A 17,591-nucleotide genomic window follows, 5' to 3' on the forward strand; every position below is an offset into this window, starting at 1 on the left:
TTCAATTTCAAAAAAGAAGTTTATTACCAAAGTGCATAAAACCTCAGCATGTAATCCTGTCAGCTGTTCTATACCAGTCACAGAGAATCATCTGCAAAAATCTACAAGATGTTTATTACCCAAATGCATAACACCTCAGCATGTAATCATGTCAGCTGTTCAAATTAATACTAGTCATCAAAAATCATCTCCAAAAATCTACAGGGACAATGCTGTCTCACATAAGAACCAACTGTCTGTGCATGCCACATCTACATCAATAATAGTTATGCTCCATCATCATGCATGTATTTTCTCTTCTAAAGGGGCAATGGATGATAGTGTACGATCTTACAACTGCACAATGTGACTCATACTTGAAAGCAATGTCAGATATCATTTCCAGAATCCAACAGGCACAACAGCGGAGTGGTCAAAGCATTGTACTTTCAATCTGAGGGTTCAGGATTCCAATCCCAATTGCGGCACCTGGTGGATTAAAGATACAGATTTTTTTCTTCTGATCTCCCAATTCAGCATATGGACAGACCTGCTTAGTGCCTGAACCCTCTTCATGAGTTTACATATGCTGAAGGTGTCTGTATGTATCTATATCTATATACCGGGGTATATATATATATATAGATATATATTAAAGACCTCTTATCCATGTACATCTTCAGTGGGTTATGGGAACAAGAACACACCCAGTATTCATACCCCTGAAAATAGAGTATGGCTGCCTACACGGTGCAGTTTAAGAAAATAAAAGGGAAAAAAACAAGAAGTTATACATATCAAAACATGTAATAAATATACCAGTTACACAGTCTGAAGGTACTATTTAGTCTACTAGCAAGACAGCCCTAAGATACTTGTTAGGTTGTTGACAGGTTACATTGCCTAAAGATACTAGTTAGATGGCATACTAGTTATGTAGCTGAAAGATACTAGTTTGTCTACTAGTTAGCCTACAGATATTAGTCTACTAGTTAGAATACTTAAAGATACTAGTTTGTCTACAAGCTAGATAGTCTAAAGATACTAGTCAGATAGACTAAAGATATTTGTTAGGTGGTCAACACTTTTCACAGCCTGCATATACTAGTTAGAAGCCTACTAGTTGGACAGCCTGAAGGCACTAGTCCGATAGTCAAATAGTTAGATATCCTAAAGATATCAGGTAGCCCACTAGTTAGATGGCACAAAGATATTTGTTAGATGGCCTACTCATTAGATAGCAGTACAGATATTAACTATATGTTCTACCAGTTAGGTAGCCAAACGATACTGGTGAGAGATGCATGCAAACAGTCTTGATTGATTACACAGGTAACAGCTGCCTGTATCTGAACATGTCAACGCCACAAGCATGCATGTTTAGTTGAGCTTCTTTTTTTGTTCAGATGTTTTGAATTCTCTAATACATTTCCTCACAAGAAACACATCACATTTTGACACAGTCATCAATAATTTACTTTTTTTCCTTTCTTCTTCTTTTTTTTTTTTTTTTTACCTGAAAGAGATGGGAAGATGGGTGTGCAGGAACACTGAACACATGCTGTCCTTGCACCACAACCAGTCACTGTCACTGAGGTACGTAAAGGATAAGGTAAGTGAGATTGATAAAACTGTACTTAAAAAGAAAAAGAAAGAAAAAAAGACTGTTTGCAATAAAGAACATCATTTCAGGAATCGGTGATTTTCCACAATGAGGGAGGAAAAAAAACTGTAAAAAAAAATTGGATGATATTTCACCAGATTGGGTCAAAACTTCATGAAAAATGGACAAAAACACCAACTATTTCAAGTTCAATTTTGGTTCTGTGCCCAGTCGACTGAAAAAGGCAATGTCAAGACTGAAAACGTCATGGGACAAAACATACCAGCACAATAAGGTAAGTGCATAGACTGGTTTTTCCCCTTTCTAGAATGGAACCATGGGCCAAGCGGTTAAGCATCCTCCCAACACTCATCATGATTCTTCCCCACCCATCCCCAGCCCTTCACCTTCAAACTGATAACATGATTTTTTTGAGAACTCAGAACATTAAACAAAAAAAACCTGTGTCAAGTCACCTCGAGCAGATTGTCTGATGCGTCAACAATAATGTCTGCATGTATGAAAACTGATTTTTCTGTCTCCATTTAAAAAAAAAAAAAAAAAAAAATCACAACTGTGACAAGATGAAGCAGATTTTTGTTATGCATAGTTTGGTCAATATGCGTACTGATGACCAAGGGATTTTTTTTTTTCTGGTCATGATGTGAACAGCTGTCAAATACACTGCTTACAAGTCCAGCTGGTGTTCTCTCTGGAACAAATAAACGAACCTTACAACAACAATAACAACAACTTACAAACCCTGAATCACATTTTCTGAAAATGACAACAACTACGAAAAAAAAAAAAAAAAAATCACATGGCAGTCATCTGTATTGTAAAAAAAAAAAAAAAAAAAATTAAAAAATTAAAAAAATCACATGGCAGTCATCTGTATTGTAAAAAAAAAAAAAAAAAAAAAAATTTAAGCGAGTAAAAAGGAAACCACACAAAATCAATACATTCAGTCTGGCCTTTGATTTTTCAACTATCATGAAAACATTACTGGTAAAAAATGAACACACTTCGTTACCTCTGGGGGAAAAAATCTATACAGAAGCAGAAATAAATAAATAAATAAATAAATAAACATACAAATGAAGGGAAAGAAACAAAGCAACGAATCAGTCAACAGATGAATAATAACAAACATGATTCTGTTGATATGGAGCAACAATCAACAAAATGACTAGAGCTGACTGCTTGACACCCAAACCTACGTGACACATAAACCAATCTAATTACGGCTTCTTCTTTTTTCTGAAAGGAATGTATCTTCATCGTTTTGTTTTATTTATTTATCTATAGTCTGTTCATCTCAGATGATGATATTAGACTGAAAATAAATGATATTATTATTATCATTATCATAATCGTTATTATCATTTCTATCATCATGATTATAACTGTTTAGTATCATTGCCTAGTTATTCATCATTTCTGAAAACCAATGGCAGGGGAAGAATTATTCAACTGAAAAAGGGGTGGCTGAGGTGGAGGGGGGCTGGGGGGAGGGGAAGGTGGGGGAGGGGGATTGGGGGGGGGGCTGAAGAAGGAAGAGAAAGAGAGAGAGAGAGAGAACAGAATGTGGAAAATGTAAACTGGAGAACTGGAGAGAGTTAGTGTCAGTGACTGGAGAAAGAAAAAACATGATACTGGAAGGGTGTGTGTGAAAAGGGGGGGGGGGGGATGGGGGAAGCGGGATTAGGACAGAAAATAAATCAATAATCTTACACTGTATGCAATACTTCTATAGATTATTATTTGAAAAGAGGATGATGTGGGGACCTACAGTACCTTCACAAATCTTGAAGTGGACAGAATTTCCAGGTGATGAAAGAAGCTCATTTAACTAACTGATCAAGGCGGAGAGAGTTTCAGGCGAAGGGACAAAACTCCACGGAGAGACGGACAGAACATCACAGAGAGATGGAGAGAATTTCTTTAAAAAAAAAAAAAGATGGACCAAAATTCAGGCAGGTGAACAGAATTTCAGACAGATGCAACAATTTTCAAAGAGACTGACATAAGTTCATACCAGCAAAAAAAAAAAAAAAAATCAGAAACTACACCAAGGAGCCAGGAGGATTTCCCTGAGATTGATAAAACTGTATTTTAAAAAGAAGAAAGAAAGAGAAAAAGACTGTTTGCGATAAAGAACATCATTTCAGGAATCAGTCATTTTCCACAATGAGGGAAAAAAAACTTTAAAAATTGGATGATATTTCACCAGACTGGGTCAAAACTTCATGAAAAATGGACAAAGACACCAACTATTTCAAGTGCAATTTTGGTTTTGTGCCCAGTCGACTGAAAAAGACAATGTCAAGACTGAGAACGTCATGGGACAAAAACATATCACCACAACCGCACCATATAAGAAATAAATTAAAAATCTGCCCTTAAACCTTAAAAAACAAAAAAGACAACCACTAGAAAAGAAGTTGTTACATAAAAATTAATACACACATTAAAGATTATATATATATCAGTATCAGTAGCTCAAGGAGGCGTCATGCACTGCGTTCAGACAAATCCATATATGCTACACCACATCTGCCAAGCAGATGCCTGACCAGCAACGTAACCCAACGCACTTAGTCAGGCCTTGAGAAAAAAAGAAAGAGAAAAAAGAAATATCTACATTAAAAAAATATTAAAAAGAAAAAAAAGGAGATAATGACAATAATAATAATCATAATAATAATAATACATATATATATCCCTTCAATTAAGTGTATCTGTTACATATATCAAACTATATATATATGTATGATGGAAAATAAACAAAAAGTTAGGAAACATAAAGATACATATTTTAGATTGTGTGTACACAGATGTGTGTGTGTGTGTGTGTGTGTCTGTCTATGTCTATGTCTGTGTCTGTGTGTTTCTGTGTGCATGTGTGTGTGTTACACAACCATGTAACTACTTCTTAACTGGTAATCTCATCAGATGCTGTGATTTGTTACACACACACACACACACACACACACACACACACACTCCAAGCAGCATCATGGGAATAAGTGAATTACTTTCCTGCATTCAGAAAAGTATGCAAACGTGAGGAGATTCCCCAAAGTGCAGCACAAACAGCAAGCAGAGAATGTAGCGGAGACGTGTACTCTCCACAACGCTGTGTGGCTCAGAATGCTGGAGGGTGTCTGAGAGTGACCCAACGAAGTTGTCAACCTTCCACAACAACAAAAAATTCGAAGAATCCTGCGAGCCTTCTGGCCCAGAACCACCTCCAATCGACAACTACTTGGAGACCATCATCATGAGAAGGCGGAGGAAATGAATGGGACATGTCATGTAAAGGGAGCAAGGCAAACATCACCTGGACAGCCCTTCACTGAACAGGTAGACGCAAGAGAAAAGGCCAAAGAACACCTGGCGCAGAACAGCCAAAGGGGAATTCCAGACCCTGAAACACACACCTGGGGCACCATTCAGAGACCGGCCCAAAACAGATAAGAGTAATGGTTCTTCACTGCTGCCCTGGGAGCCAGAAGGCTTAGTGGGGCTGTAAGTTCGAAAGAAAAGCCGGGGTCCAGAAGTCTCTTTACCAGAATGTGGGTCTTGATACCGAAACCAAGTAAAACAAATTTCAAAGGTCATGATTCTTTTACCCCTTCCTCATTCAAACTTACTTATCACATTCTGTTCTCAAAATCAAATGATCTCATCAAATGCGGGTCTTGATGCTGAAACAAAGTAAAACAAAGAAAATCAGATTTAAAGGTCAACATCCTTTTCTCTTCCTCGCTCACACCAACTTATTACATTCTGTTCGCAAAGTCAAATGATTTCATCAAATTATTCATCTCCGACATGAAATAGGAAAACAAGACTAGCTGCTTTTTTTTCTTTTCTTTCCCTTTTAATCTAAGCAAACCGGCTCAGCTGACAAGGTATGTCTAAGACATACAATAATAACTAATTGCCACAATCTCCAGCCGTCCTTAACTTCCCACATCGCCGCACCCCACCCCAAAGAAAAAATTATTAAAAAAACCAAAAAAACATACACACACACAATAACACATTGTAAAATCAAATATTTTATGCTGAAAATCCCTCCGTAACAATCAAACGTGTGATCATCAGTTCTCTGATCATCGTGAAGAGCACCATCACCATCCCAAAACAGCACCTCCACACCCCATCAGCACAGCACCCTCCCATGACGAAGATGGCAGTGATCATAAATTTCTGATTACAAATAATTACAAGGGCTAACAACCCTGATTCCACACACCGAGGCACGCAAAATGAACGGCTGAGAGACATCCCCAGTCTTCACTTTCCTGACACCATCCAACAATACACAGGACACCGTCAGGTTCTTTTCTTCGGATTGCCAGACGGACCTCCCTCCAAGGTAGGCATCCAGGGCTCCACCCCCCCACCCCTTCCTCCCTTCCATCCCCCCCCCCCCCCCCCCCCCCCCCACACCCCGTGAACAACACAACCTTCACCAAACTAAACCTCCACCCCTCAACAACACAACCTTCACCAAACTAAACCTCCACCCCTCAACAACACAACCTTCACCAAACTAAACCTCCACCCTGTGAACAACACAACCTTCACCAAACTAAACCTCCACCCTGTGAACAACACAACCTTCACCAAACTAAACCTCCACCCCTCAACAACACAACCTTCACCAAACTAAACCTCCAGCCCTCAACAACACAACCTTCACCAAACTAAACCTCCACCCCTGGACAACACAACCTTCACCAAACTAAACCTCCAGCCCTCAACAACACAACCTTCACCAAACTAAACCTCCACCCCTCAACAACACAACCTTCAACAAACTAAACCTCCACCCCTGGACAACACAACCTTCACCAAACTAAACCTCCAGCCCTCAACAACACAACCTTCACCAAACTAAACCTCCACCCCTCAACAACACAACCTTCACCAAACTAAACCTCCACCCCTCAACAACACAACCTTCACCAAACTAAACCTCCAGCCCTCAACAACTCTTAATGGCACCAGCCAATATGCCGCAAATCTCAACTCTACCATATTATCATTCTTCACAAAACTTAACTTTTCTTTCTTTTTTTTTCTTTTTTTTCTTTTTGATACAAATCTTCTAAAAAAAAAATCTGATAAATTCAAAATCAAACATGTACTTTAGCAAGCAGACAATTGCCATTGATCGATATTCAAATATTCTATATGACAAACACAGCCATAAAAAAAAATGTGTTCAAACAACCTGAAGAAGAAAAACAAAAACAAAAAAACATTAAACAAATTTCTTTTTAAGTCACAAATCAATGAAGCATGTGTTCAATGTTTTCACTGGGAAGGCCCAAAACAGATGATTTAAATGCAGTCTTGATCAAGGTACGTCATTCCTTTCATAAATACTCAAAAGAGTGAGACATGAAATAAAGGGGGAAAAAACAGTGAAAGGTGCAAGATTAACACCTATAATATTCAGCAATCATTACTCATATCAGCTGACAAAAAAAAAACAATCACAGTTTTCAACAACAACAACAACCAAAAAAACAAACAAACAAAGAAACAAAAAAAACAAAGACAGACAGGAAAATCAGTAACAGCATTTCAATCATGAATAATCATTTGAAACGGACTCAAGTGATGACTGTAAATCAATCACATGCAGTCCGTCCACAATATTTGACACGTGAGCACTCAAGTCCAAAAACCCCAGCAGCGAAACGCTTCCTGACCTTCAGAAGCACAGTCCATTGCGGTCACGGAAAAAGCCAAGACCACTCTGGTTGAACACCATGGAAGCCACGCTTGCATAGCTCTCGATCTCAATAGGGCCTTCGATAACTGTCACCTGGTAAAAAAAATATTTAAAAAATCAGATGAATCAGTAATTATATGCATATTTATATAGCGACTATCCTCGGTTGTAGATCAAGCTCTAAGCACTTTACAAACTCGGGGTCATTTGCACAACAGGCTGCCTACCTGGGTAGATCCAACTGACGGCTGCCATTAGGCGCTCATCATTCGTTTCCTGTGTCATTCAGTCAGATTTCAGGCACACACATACACACTCAAGACAGACATGTAACATTTTACGTGTACAACCATTTTTGTGTATTAACCCCACCATGCAGGCAGCCATACTCCGTTTTTGGTCACATCTCATGACAAAATCAGATATGAGTGCTAAACCCCCTCGTTCACCCACCCCATCTAGCTAGAGAGCAGTGTGGGTTGTGCTGCTTGCACGAGATTTTCAGTCTGTCTCGGTCTCAGTTCAGGCTGTCACTGAACTGAGATCAGCCTCTTCCTTGTCAACAAATGACAAGATTCTGGGCTTTTCGCCCGCGACTGTCAGAGGAGGCAGCCGTGCCAGTCTTTGGCTCTCTTCAGGGCTGTTTGCCGTCTGGACGCTTGTAGTGGGGATCATTTTCCTCCGAGTGGTCGTGGTCTCTGTGTTCTCTGTGTGAACTTCCAGCTTTGGGGTAGTGGTACCTCTCTGGAAGGTAAGAGGAGACTGTAAAGACAGTCCTAACCTGTGTTCTGTCTGTTTGTCTTGTGTTCATGTCCGTGAATGAGAGAGAGAGAGAGAGAGAGAGAGAGAGAGAGAGAGAGATAGGAGGGAGCGAATATTTGAGTAAATATAATACTTTGCTCTTTTATGTGCATTTGTAGGATGCGTATGCATTTTTAGACATAAATTTTATAAGAATGTGATAAAATATTTGTTACGTGTATTAAAGGGTTCAACCGTAAAATCTAGATTTAAGTTTTCCTTGTGAACCCCTTCAGTTGTTAGTTCTATTAATGTGTGTGTATGTGTGTCACTGTATTATATATGATACATAAGCTAGAATATTCCAAACTACCCCCTTATCCTTTTCCGTTATCCTTGCTCTTGGGTGTGGTTGTTGTCAGCCTTTTAAACTTCCGAAATAGCGCAGCTGAGTAAAATTGATCTATTCTGTAGCCCATGTGTTGATCAGGGAGGGGTTAAACTGAAATTTTGTAAGATCTGTTTTCTTTACGAATTCTGGCTAGGTACATTTAGGTTGTTTAATTGGGGTTGTCCAAAAGTGAATCCTACCAGTGGATAATAGATTATATACAGTGGTTTCAGTGTTCCCACTTTCGTGTTTATCCACGGACTTCCCTACTCTTCCACTGACCCTCCACTGTCTCCCCGGGAACCCCTCTGCCTGCCTTTGACTTCCTTGGTCCAGGCCTCCGTTGGCTGCTGCCGCCTGCCGCTGGCTTCCGTCGCCAGCGTTCTCTGGCCTGGCGCTCAGCTGTCTGGGTGTTCTGCCCTTCGTCTTCGTCGTCACTGCTCTTCGTCTTCGGCGTCACTGTTCGTGTTCGTCGTCGCTGTTCTTCGTGTTCGTCGTCGCCGTTCTTCGTGTTCGTCGTCGCCGTTCTTCGTGTTCGTCGTCGCTGTTCTTCGTCGTCGTCACTTACTGTTCGTCGTCGTCGTCACGACAGCATTAACGTTGTGCTTGTTTCCTTATCTTAAAGCTCTGTTTTTGTTGTGTGTGTGGGTTTTTTGTGTGTGTGTGTGTTATATTTATCCATTCTGTTATTTAAGTGTTGTTGCAGCTGGGGTTGTGGTTATTGTTTGTGGGCAAGCTAGGCGTGTGATTAAACAAATGTATGTGAACCCCGGATTGTTGTAGTCTGTGTTTGTGTTGTCTGGGTGTTAGTGCTGGGCTGGGTGGGGGTTTCTAGTCCGCTCTCTTATAGAGCGTGACAATTTGGTGGAGATGCGGGGTACGTTAGGTTACAGTGGGAGGGGGGGGGGGTGTAATCGTTTTGTCTGTTACCTGTGTACATATGATATCTGATTAAAATTATGCTGAGTCACTGGAAGAATGTTTGGGTGAGGTTAAGATAGACACCTTACCTGTTCAAAAAGTTAGCTGTTGTTCAGGCACTTGATTTCGGCTGTTGATTTTTGCCGAGTTTGGTTTGCCTTTCTCGCATTCTGCGAGGAAAAAAAAAACAGAAAAGGGGGGAAAAAAATGCCCACTCGGCGACAAACGGCTGCGGCCGTCACTCCCGGGTCAAAGTCCCAGAGGGATAAGTCGAGTACCTCTACTCCTTCTCAGATAGATAAGTCAGGTTTGTCTGGATGGATACGGGGTCAACTGAAAGAGGATGACCCAGGTAATCTGTCTGATGATGGAAGAAAAGGGGACACTGTTCCTCTATCTCACCAGGATCCTTACACAAAATTCAAAGCCATGGGTGCTGACATGGGTTTGACTGGTGAGGCCCTTGCACGGTTTGTGGTTGATGCTGCTGCTAAGGAGGAAGAGCGCGCAAATAGGGAGGAAGAGCGCCGTTACAGGCGCTGGAGGGATCACAGGGAGGATGAATATAGGGAAGAGGAAAGACGGTATAGGGAGAAGAGGGATGAGGAGGATAGGCAGCGGTTTGAAAGGAAGATGGAATTAAAGCAAGAAGAGGTCGAGGCTCAAATAAGCCAACCGTTTTCCCTTGCTCCTTACGATGGGAAGGGTGACTTCGACGACTTCCTGACCCATTTTGAGAGGGTAGCGCTTCTCAATAAGTGGAAGCCAAGTTCATGGGCAGCTCGCTTGGTAACCTTGTTACAAGGTCGAGCTAGGGACGCTTGTCTGCGAGTGCCTCCGGAGAGACTTCATGACTATGAGTCATTGAAAGCTGCTTTACTCCGCGAGTTTCGGCTAGATGCCCATGCATACTGCAAGCGTTTCCGATCGATGCGGAAGCTTGCAGAAGAGACCTTTATCCAATTTCTGGAAAGGCTTAAGGTCTGTCTGTCTCGCTGGTGCACAGCTGCTGGTCGCGATTACGACAGTGCTGAGGACTTAAGGGACTTGTTCCTTCAGGAACAGTTCCTAGCTACCCTTAACCCTGACCTCGTCAGTGAGGTTAAGCGTGAGGAACCAGATAGGGTGGAGGAGGTAGCACGCATTACCTCGAAGGTTGTCGGTGCCAGGAGAGCGGGACGGATGGCTGAGAGTGAGGCACGAGCCTCCAGGAAATCCAGAGATCATGGTCTTGGTGCCAAACCTCATGCGGAGCAAAAGGCCGCATCTCTTGGACAAAGTAGTTCCGCTCTTAGCGACAGCTCAAGGGGTGTCGAGAGAACCAGAGGAGTTACCTGTTTCCTCTGCGGGAAACTTGGACATGTGGCCAAAGAGTGCCGCCAGCGGAAGGTTTCCCTTGTGGCACAGCCGAGCTTTAGGCAGCAGGGTTCCCATTCCCCACCTCCATCTCTTTGCGTTAACTGTGCTGCAAAGCAGTACTCGCCACGATGTGAGGCTTTCGTCAACGGGGTTTCAGTCCCGGCTTTGCGAGACACCGGAGCTCACATGGTTGTCGTTGCACGCCATCTGGTCAGTCCAGATTCTTTCACTGGAGCGACTGTCCGTGTGGTGCTGGCCGAATCGAGATGCACCTCTGTCCTACCCATCGCCAGAGTAGATTTCCAGTCTCCTTTCGTGGAAGGCAGGCTAGACGTGGCTGTAATGGAGGCTCCTGTGGAAGAGGTCCTTATTGGCAATACTGCCTGGCGCGAGAATGGCACTTCAGTGCCCGTGCCAGTTTACTCGGACGCCAGTCTTGTGGGTGCTGTGGAGACACGGGCCCAAGCAGCTGCCAGGGCTAAAGAGTTACCTCCCTTGCCTGTCAAGGACATCCAGATCCATGTGTCTAGACAGGACCTAGAGCATCAGCAGGATAGCGATCCTGACCTGTGTCAAGCTCGGGAGCTGGCTGTGTCTAAAGCCGTCAAAAAGACACGATCTGGAGAGGTCATGTACTTCAGGAAGCAGGGAATACTGATGCGGCGGTTCAAGGACCATCGGGGGGAAGCAACCCAAATCTGTGTTCCTAAGGAACTGCGTTCCACAGTGTTGCTTCTTGCCCATGAAGCCCCCATGTCTGGTCATCTTGGGGTTAAGCGCACGCAGGGAAGAGTTTTCCCACATTTCTACTGGCCTGGCATGTGTGCTGACATTCGGCGTTTCGTCCGTTCTTGTGACAGATGCCAGAAGACGGTAGCTAAGGGTCGAGTCCCGAAAGTGCCACTCGTCAAGATGCCCCTCATTTCAGAGCCCTTCAGTCGAGTAGCTGTCGACATTGTAGGACCTATATCCCCTTCATCTGAGTCTGGCAACAGGTACATTTTAACAATGGTCGACTATGCAACCAGGTACCCAGAAGCTGTCGCTCTCAAACACGTTTCGGCTGAAACTGTGGCTGAGGCGTTGTTCACCATGTGGACACGAACAGGTGTTCCTGCTGAGGTTTTGACTGATCGTGGTTCTCAGTTCACAGGCAGTGTCATGCAGGAAGTCTATCGCCTCCTGTCTGTGCGGGGCTTGACCACAACCCCCTACCACGCTCAGTGCAACGGGTTGGTGGAGCGTTTTAACGCTACTTTGAAGGCAATGCTGCGGAGACTATCGCACGAGAAACCTCGAGCCTGGGACCGCTGGATTCCCGCTCTGTTATCTGCCTACAGAGAAGTTCCCCAGGAGAGCACTGGCCACTCGCCTTTCGAGCTGCTCTATGGGAGAACAGTACGGGGTCCCATGCAGATCCTCAGAGAACACTGGCTCCACCCTGAGAGGCCAGAAATTCAGACTGCTGCTGAATACGTGGTAGAACTGCGAAACAGAATCGCAGAGTCCTGTACCATTGCTCAGCAAAACCTCGAAAGGGCCTCAAGGCGGTACAAGGGTTATTTTGATGCCAAAGCAAAGCAAAGACAGTTCGCTGAGGGGAGCAAAGTACTTCTCCTTCGCCCCACCAAACAGAACAAACTGGAACTTGAATGGCAGGGTCCATACACTGTTCTGCGTCGTGTGGGCATCGCAGATTATTGCGTTCGGATTGGCGAGAAAGAAAAGCTGTACCACGCCAATCTGCTGAAAGAATACATTGAGCGCACTCCTCGAGGGACTGTGGCTCTGGCTGTGATTGAAGACCCAGAGGTCTGGGAAGGAACGAGGACAGTGGAACGCGACATTCCACTCATGCCCCTGGAGGCAACTGAAGGTCCGGAGGATGTTGTGCTGGCCGCTGATAACTCCTCACTGAAAGAGGCCATTCGTGAAATGACTCGAGGGTTTAGGGATGTTCTCACTGACTTGCCTGCCTGTACGAACCTCGAGACATGCACGCTCAATCTCACCTCCGACACCCCTATTAGGGCTAAGCAGTATCCACTGCCCTACTCCCAACGTGAGACGATTCAAGAGGAGGTCCAACAAATGTTGAAGATGGGCGTGATAGAGCCATCCTCGTCCCCATACTCCTCTCCTATCGTCCTCGTAAAGAAGAAAGATGGGAAGGTACGGTTTTGCGTCGATTTCCGTCGCATCAATAAGATAACCGTGTTTGATGCTGAACCAATGCCAGATGTAGAGGCACTGTTTTCCCGGTTATCAGGGAAAAAGGTGTTCTCGAAGCTAGACCTTTCAAAGGGGTACTGGCAGATCCCCGTGGCAGAAGCTGATCGCCCTAAAACAGCTTTCACTACTCCTCAGGGACACTTCCAGTGGTGTGTAATGCCGTTCGGCCTCAAAACTGCTGGCGCAGTATTTTCCCGCATGATGCGGAAGTTAGTACTGCCTCTCAACAGCCCGGACGTGGACAACTTCATGGACGATGTTCTCATCTCCTCCGCTGATGAAACACGGCATCTAAGGCTCTTACGCAGCGTGTTTTCCCGGTTGCGTGATTGCAAACTGACAGCACGGCCCTCCAAATGTTTTCTCGGCCACAGGGAGTTAGACTATCTGGGTCACCATGTGGGTGCTGGGAAAATTTGGCCAGATGCAGAAAAAATGGAGAAGATCCGAGAATCACCTCGTCCCTGTACGAAACGACAGCTCCGAGGGTTTCTGGGCCTCGTGGGGTTCTACAGGAGGTTCGTTCCTCAGTTTGCGGAAATCGCTCTTCCCTTGACTGAGAAAACCAAGAGCAAGGAGCCAAACGAAGTTATCTGGGATGAGTACTGCGAGGGAGCTTTTCTGCAGCTCAAACAAATCCTCTGCAGTAGGCCAGTTTGCTGTCTCCCCGATCTGTCCAAGCCTTTCATACTGCGGACTGACGCTTCGAACGTGGGGTTGGGAGCTCTTCTGCTCCAAGATCAAGGTATGGGTGCTCAACCAGTGGCGTGTGCCAGTAAGAAATTGAGCCCAGCCGAACGCAATTACCCCACAATTGAAAAGGAATGCCTGGCTCTTGTGTGGGGTATTCAGAGGTTTGAACCCTACCTCTACGGGAAGGAGTTTGTCGTCCAGGTGGACCATGCGCCGCTGCAATATCTAGACAGGGCCAAAACGGTCAGCGGCAGACTGACGCGCTGGGCTCTACAGTTGCAGCCTTTCTCGTTCAGGGTGCAAGCCATTCCTGGCAAAGAAAACGTTGGTGCTGACTTCCTCAGTCGTCTGCCAGAGTTGGATGAAATATGATCTGAATACGGCCCAGTTTGAGTGTTAACACCTGAATGAGGCAGCTGTATACTGGCCATGTGTATCTTTTAATATTACTTATTAGTTGGTAAGGTTGGCAATTCTATAATTTGCAATTCATCCTGCTATTCCAGACTTCATAGTTTTGATGATGTTGTTGTTTTTTCATTTAATTGTTTTGCCTTTCCTTACGTCTAGTTTCAGGAGGGCAGTGCCTTGGCATATGTCTCTGTTTGAGAGGACATTGTGGATGATACGGCAGTGGGAATGTGTGTTATTGTGTTTGTCATTCTGTGTGACATGTTTATAATTAAGTTTCAATCTTCGTTTGAACTTGTGAGGGGGGCTGTTGTCACATCTCATGACAAAATCAGATATGAGTGCTAAACCCCCTCGTTCACCCACCCCATCTAGCTAGAGAGCAGTGTGGGTTGTGCTGCTTGCACGAGATTTTCAGTCTGTCTCGGTCTCAGTTCAGGCTGTCACTGAACTGAGATCAGCCTCTTCCTTGTCAACAAATGACAAGATTCTGGGCTTTTCGCCCGCGACTGTCAGAGGAGGCAGCCGTGCCAGTCTTTGGCTCTCTTCAGGGCTGTTTGCCGTCTGGACGCTTGTAGTGGGGATCATTTTCCTCCGAGTGGTCGTGGTCTCTGTGTTCTCTGTGTGAACTTCCAGCTTTGGGGTAGTGGTACCTCTCTGGAAGGTAAGAGGAGACTGTAAAGACAGTCCTAACCTGTGTTCTGTCTGTTTGTCTTGTGTTCATGTCCGTGAATGAGAGAGAGAGAGAGAGAGAGAGAGAGAGAGAGAGAGAGATAGGAGGGAGCGAATATTTGAGTAAATATAATACTTTGCTCTTTTATGTGCATTTGTAGGATGCGTATGCATTTTTAGACATAAATTTTATAAGAATGTGATAAAATATTTGTTACGTGTATTAAAGGGTTCAACCGTAAAATCTAGATTTAAGTTTTCCTTGTGAACCCCTTCAGTTGTTAGTTCTATTAATGTGTGTGTATGTGTGTCACTGTATTATATATGATACATAAGCTAGAATATTCCAAACTACCCCCTTATCCTTTTCCGTTATCCTTGCTCTTGGGTGTGGTTGTTGTCAGCCTTTTAAACTTCCGAAATAGCGCAGCTGAGTAAAATTGATCTATTCTGTAGCCCATGTGTTGATCAGGGAGGGGTTAAACTGAAATTTTGTAAGATCTGTTTTCTTTACGAATTCTGGCTAGGTACATTTAGGTTGTTTAATTGGGGTTGTCCAAAAGTGAATCCTACCAGTGGATAATAGATTATATACAGTGGTTTCAGTGTTCCCACTTTCGTGTTTATCCACGGACTTCCCTACTCTTCCACTGACCCTCCACTGTCTCCCCGGGAACCCCTCTGCCTGCCTTTGACTTCCTTGGTCCAGGCCTCCGTTGGCTGCTGCCGCCTGCCGCTGGCTTCCGTCGCCAGCGTTCTCTGGCCTGGCGCTCAGCTGTCTGGGTGTTCTGCCCTTCGTCTTCGTCGTCACTGCTCTTCGTCTTCGGCGTCACTGTTCGTGTTCGTCGTCGCTGTTCTTCGTGTTCGTCGTCGCCGTTCTTCGTGTTCGTCGTCGCCGTTCTTCGTGTTCGTCGTCGCTGTTCTTCGTCGTCGTCACTTACTGTTCGTCGTCGTCGTCACGACAGCATTAACGTTGTGCTTGTTTCCTTATCTTAAAGCTCTGTTTTTGTTGTGTGTGTGGGTTTTTTGTGTGTGTGTGTGTTATATTTATCCATTGTTATTTAAGTGTTGTTGCAGCTGGGGTTGTGGTTATTGTTTGTGGGCAAGCTAGGCTGTGTGATTAAACAAATGTATGTGAACCCCGGATTGTTGTAGTCTGTGTTTGTGTTGTCTGGGTGTTAGTGCTGGGCTGGGTGGGGGTTTCTAGTCCGCTCTCTTATAGAGCGTGACAGTGCATGCTGGGTATGTTTCTGTTTCCATAACCCACCAAACGCCGACATGGATTACAGGATCTTTTAACGTGCGTATTTGATCTTCTGCATGCGTATACACACGAAGGGGGTTCAGGCATGAGCAGGTCTGCATATATATTGACCTACGAGATCAGAAAAATCTCCACCCTTTACCCACCAGGCGCCATTACCAAGATTTGAACACGGGACCCCCAGATTGAGAGTCTAATGCTTTAACCACTCGGCTATTGCGCACGTCAATGATGAGAAACACTGCAGGGAAACCTTTAGCTCTCTTGGTTCTTCAGCTGTACAAACTTTGCATGAATAAAGACACACCGCTCACCTGCATTCTATGGATGAACATCTATTTCTTCCACATGTGGGTTTGTGCATTGCATCTGTGTGTGTGTTTATGTTATGCACTTCTGTATACATGTTGATCTATGTAAGGTGCTCAGAGCCTTTATGTTATCATGCACTTCTGTATACATGTGTTGATCTATGTAAGGTGCTCAGAGCCTTTATGTTATCATGCACTATTGTATACATGTGTTGATCTATGTAAGGTGCTCAGAGCCTTTATGTTATCATGCACTATTGTATACATGTTGATCTATGTAAGGTGTTTAGAGCCTTCATGTTATCATGCACTTCTGTATACATGTTGATCTATGTAAGGTGCTTAGAGCCTTTATGTTATCATGCACTATTGTATACATGTTGATCTATGTAAGGTGCTCACAGCCTTTATGTTATCATGCACTATTGTATACATGTGTTGATCTATGTAAGGTGTTCACAGCCTTTATGTTATCATGCACTATTGTATACATGTGTTGATCTATGTAAGGTGCTCACAGCCTTTATGTTATCATGCACTGTATACATGTGTTGATCTATGTAAGGTGCTCAAAGCCTTCAGTCTAATATCATCATCTTAGAAGATGAACAGACTATAAATAAACAAACGAAACGGAACGCGCTTAGAGCCCATGACATGAGGAGTTTGCGCCAAAAAGTACTACCTATTAGTATTATTATTATTATTATTCTCATTATATGTCGAATGAGGGTTGTCCTGCACTTATTCAAAAGAAAAGAATCTTCTTTGCAAGGGTAAAAATGATTATTAAAAAAAAATTTTTTTTAAATCAAAAAAAATCTACTGACCTTCTCGTTGGGCCGCTTGGCCTTGAAGACCTGACTGGTGGCCTGGACCAGGGCCTCGAAGAACTCATCCACGTTGAAGGTGGCCGTCTCGTTCTCCTTGGGGTGGTAGAGGACGGGGTGGTGGGCCAGCGTCAGCCAGGGGATGTCCGAGCACCAGGGGTTCCACCTCTGCCCGAAGGAGAGTTCTGTCCCCTGGTTCCAGCGGATCTGGATCCCACCGTGCTGCCGTTCGCTGCGAAGCCATACCATGCACGGTTTATAATTACAACAATAATTAGTAGAAGTACTACTACTACTACTATTCCAATGCAGACTGATGCTAATACCTCTAATGCTAAAAACACATTACACACACACACTCACTACATGATGGAGCTCTGAGGGGACTTCCATGACATGGCTAGCACCAATGACATGCTACATTACACA

The 17,591-nt window shown here is 43.9% G+C and overlaps 1 protein-coding gene across 1 annotated transcript in view; it reads right to left on the reverse strand.

Moving 5' to 3' along the window:
• Positions 1-17,591, reverse strand: part of LOC143301752 (tumor protein p63-regulated gene 1-like protein) — a 22,952-nt gene continuing 5,361 nt past the window's right edge. Inside the window, exons 5-6 of the mRNA XM_076616140.1 lie at positions 17,163-17,394; positions 1-7,430 (exon numbers count right to left, since the gene is read on the reverse strand). Of these exons, the coding sequence (XP_076472255.1) occupies positions 7,317-7,430; positions 17,163-17,394 (346 nt within the window). The 3' untranslated portion in view covers positions 1-7,316. The remainder of the gene's footprint in view (positions 7,431-17,162; positions 17,395-17,591) is intronic.

The sequence above is a fragment of the Babylonia areolata genome, chromosome 28 (assembly GCF_041734735.1).
Source record: "Babylonia areolata isolate BAREFJ2019XMU chromosome 28, ASM4173473v1, whole genome shotgun sequence".
NCBI classification, from domain to species: Eukaryota; Metazoa; Mollusca; class Gastropoda; order Neogastropoda; family Buccinidae; genus Babylonia; species Babylonia areolata.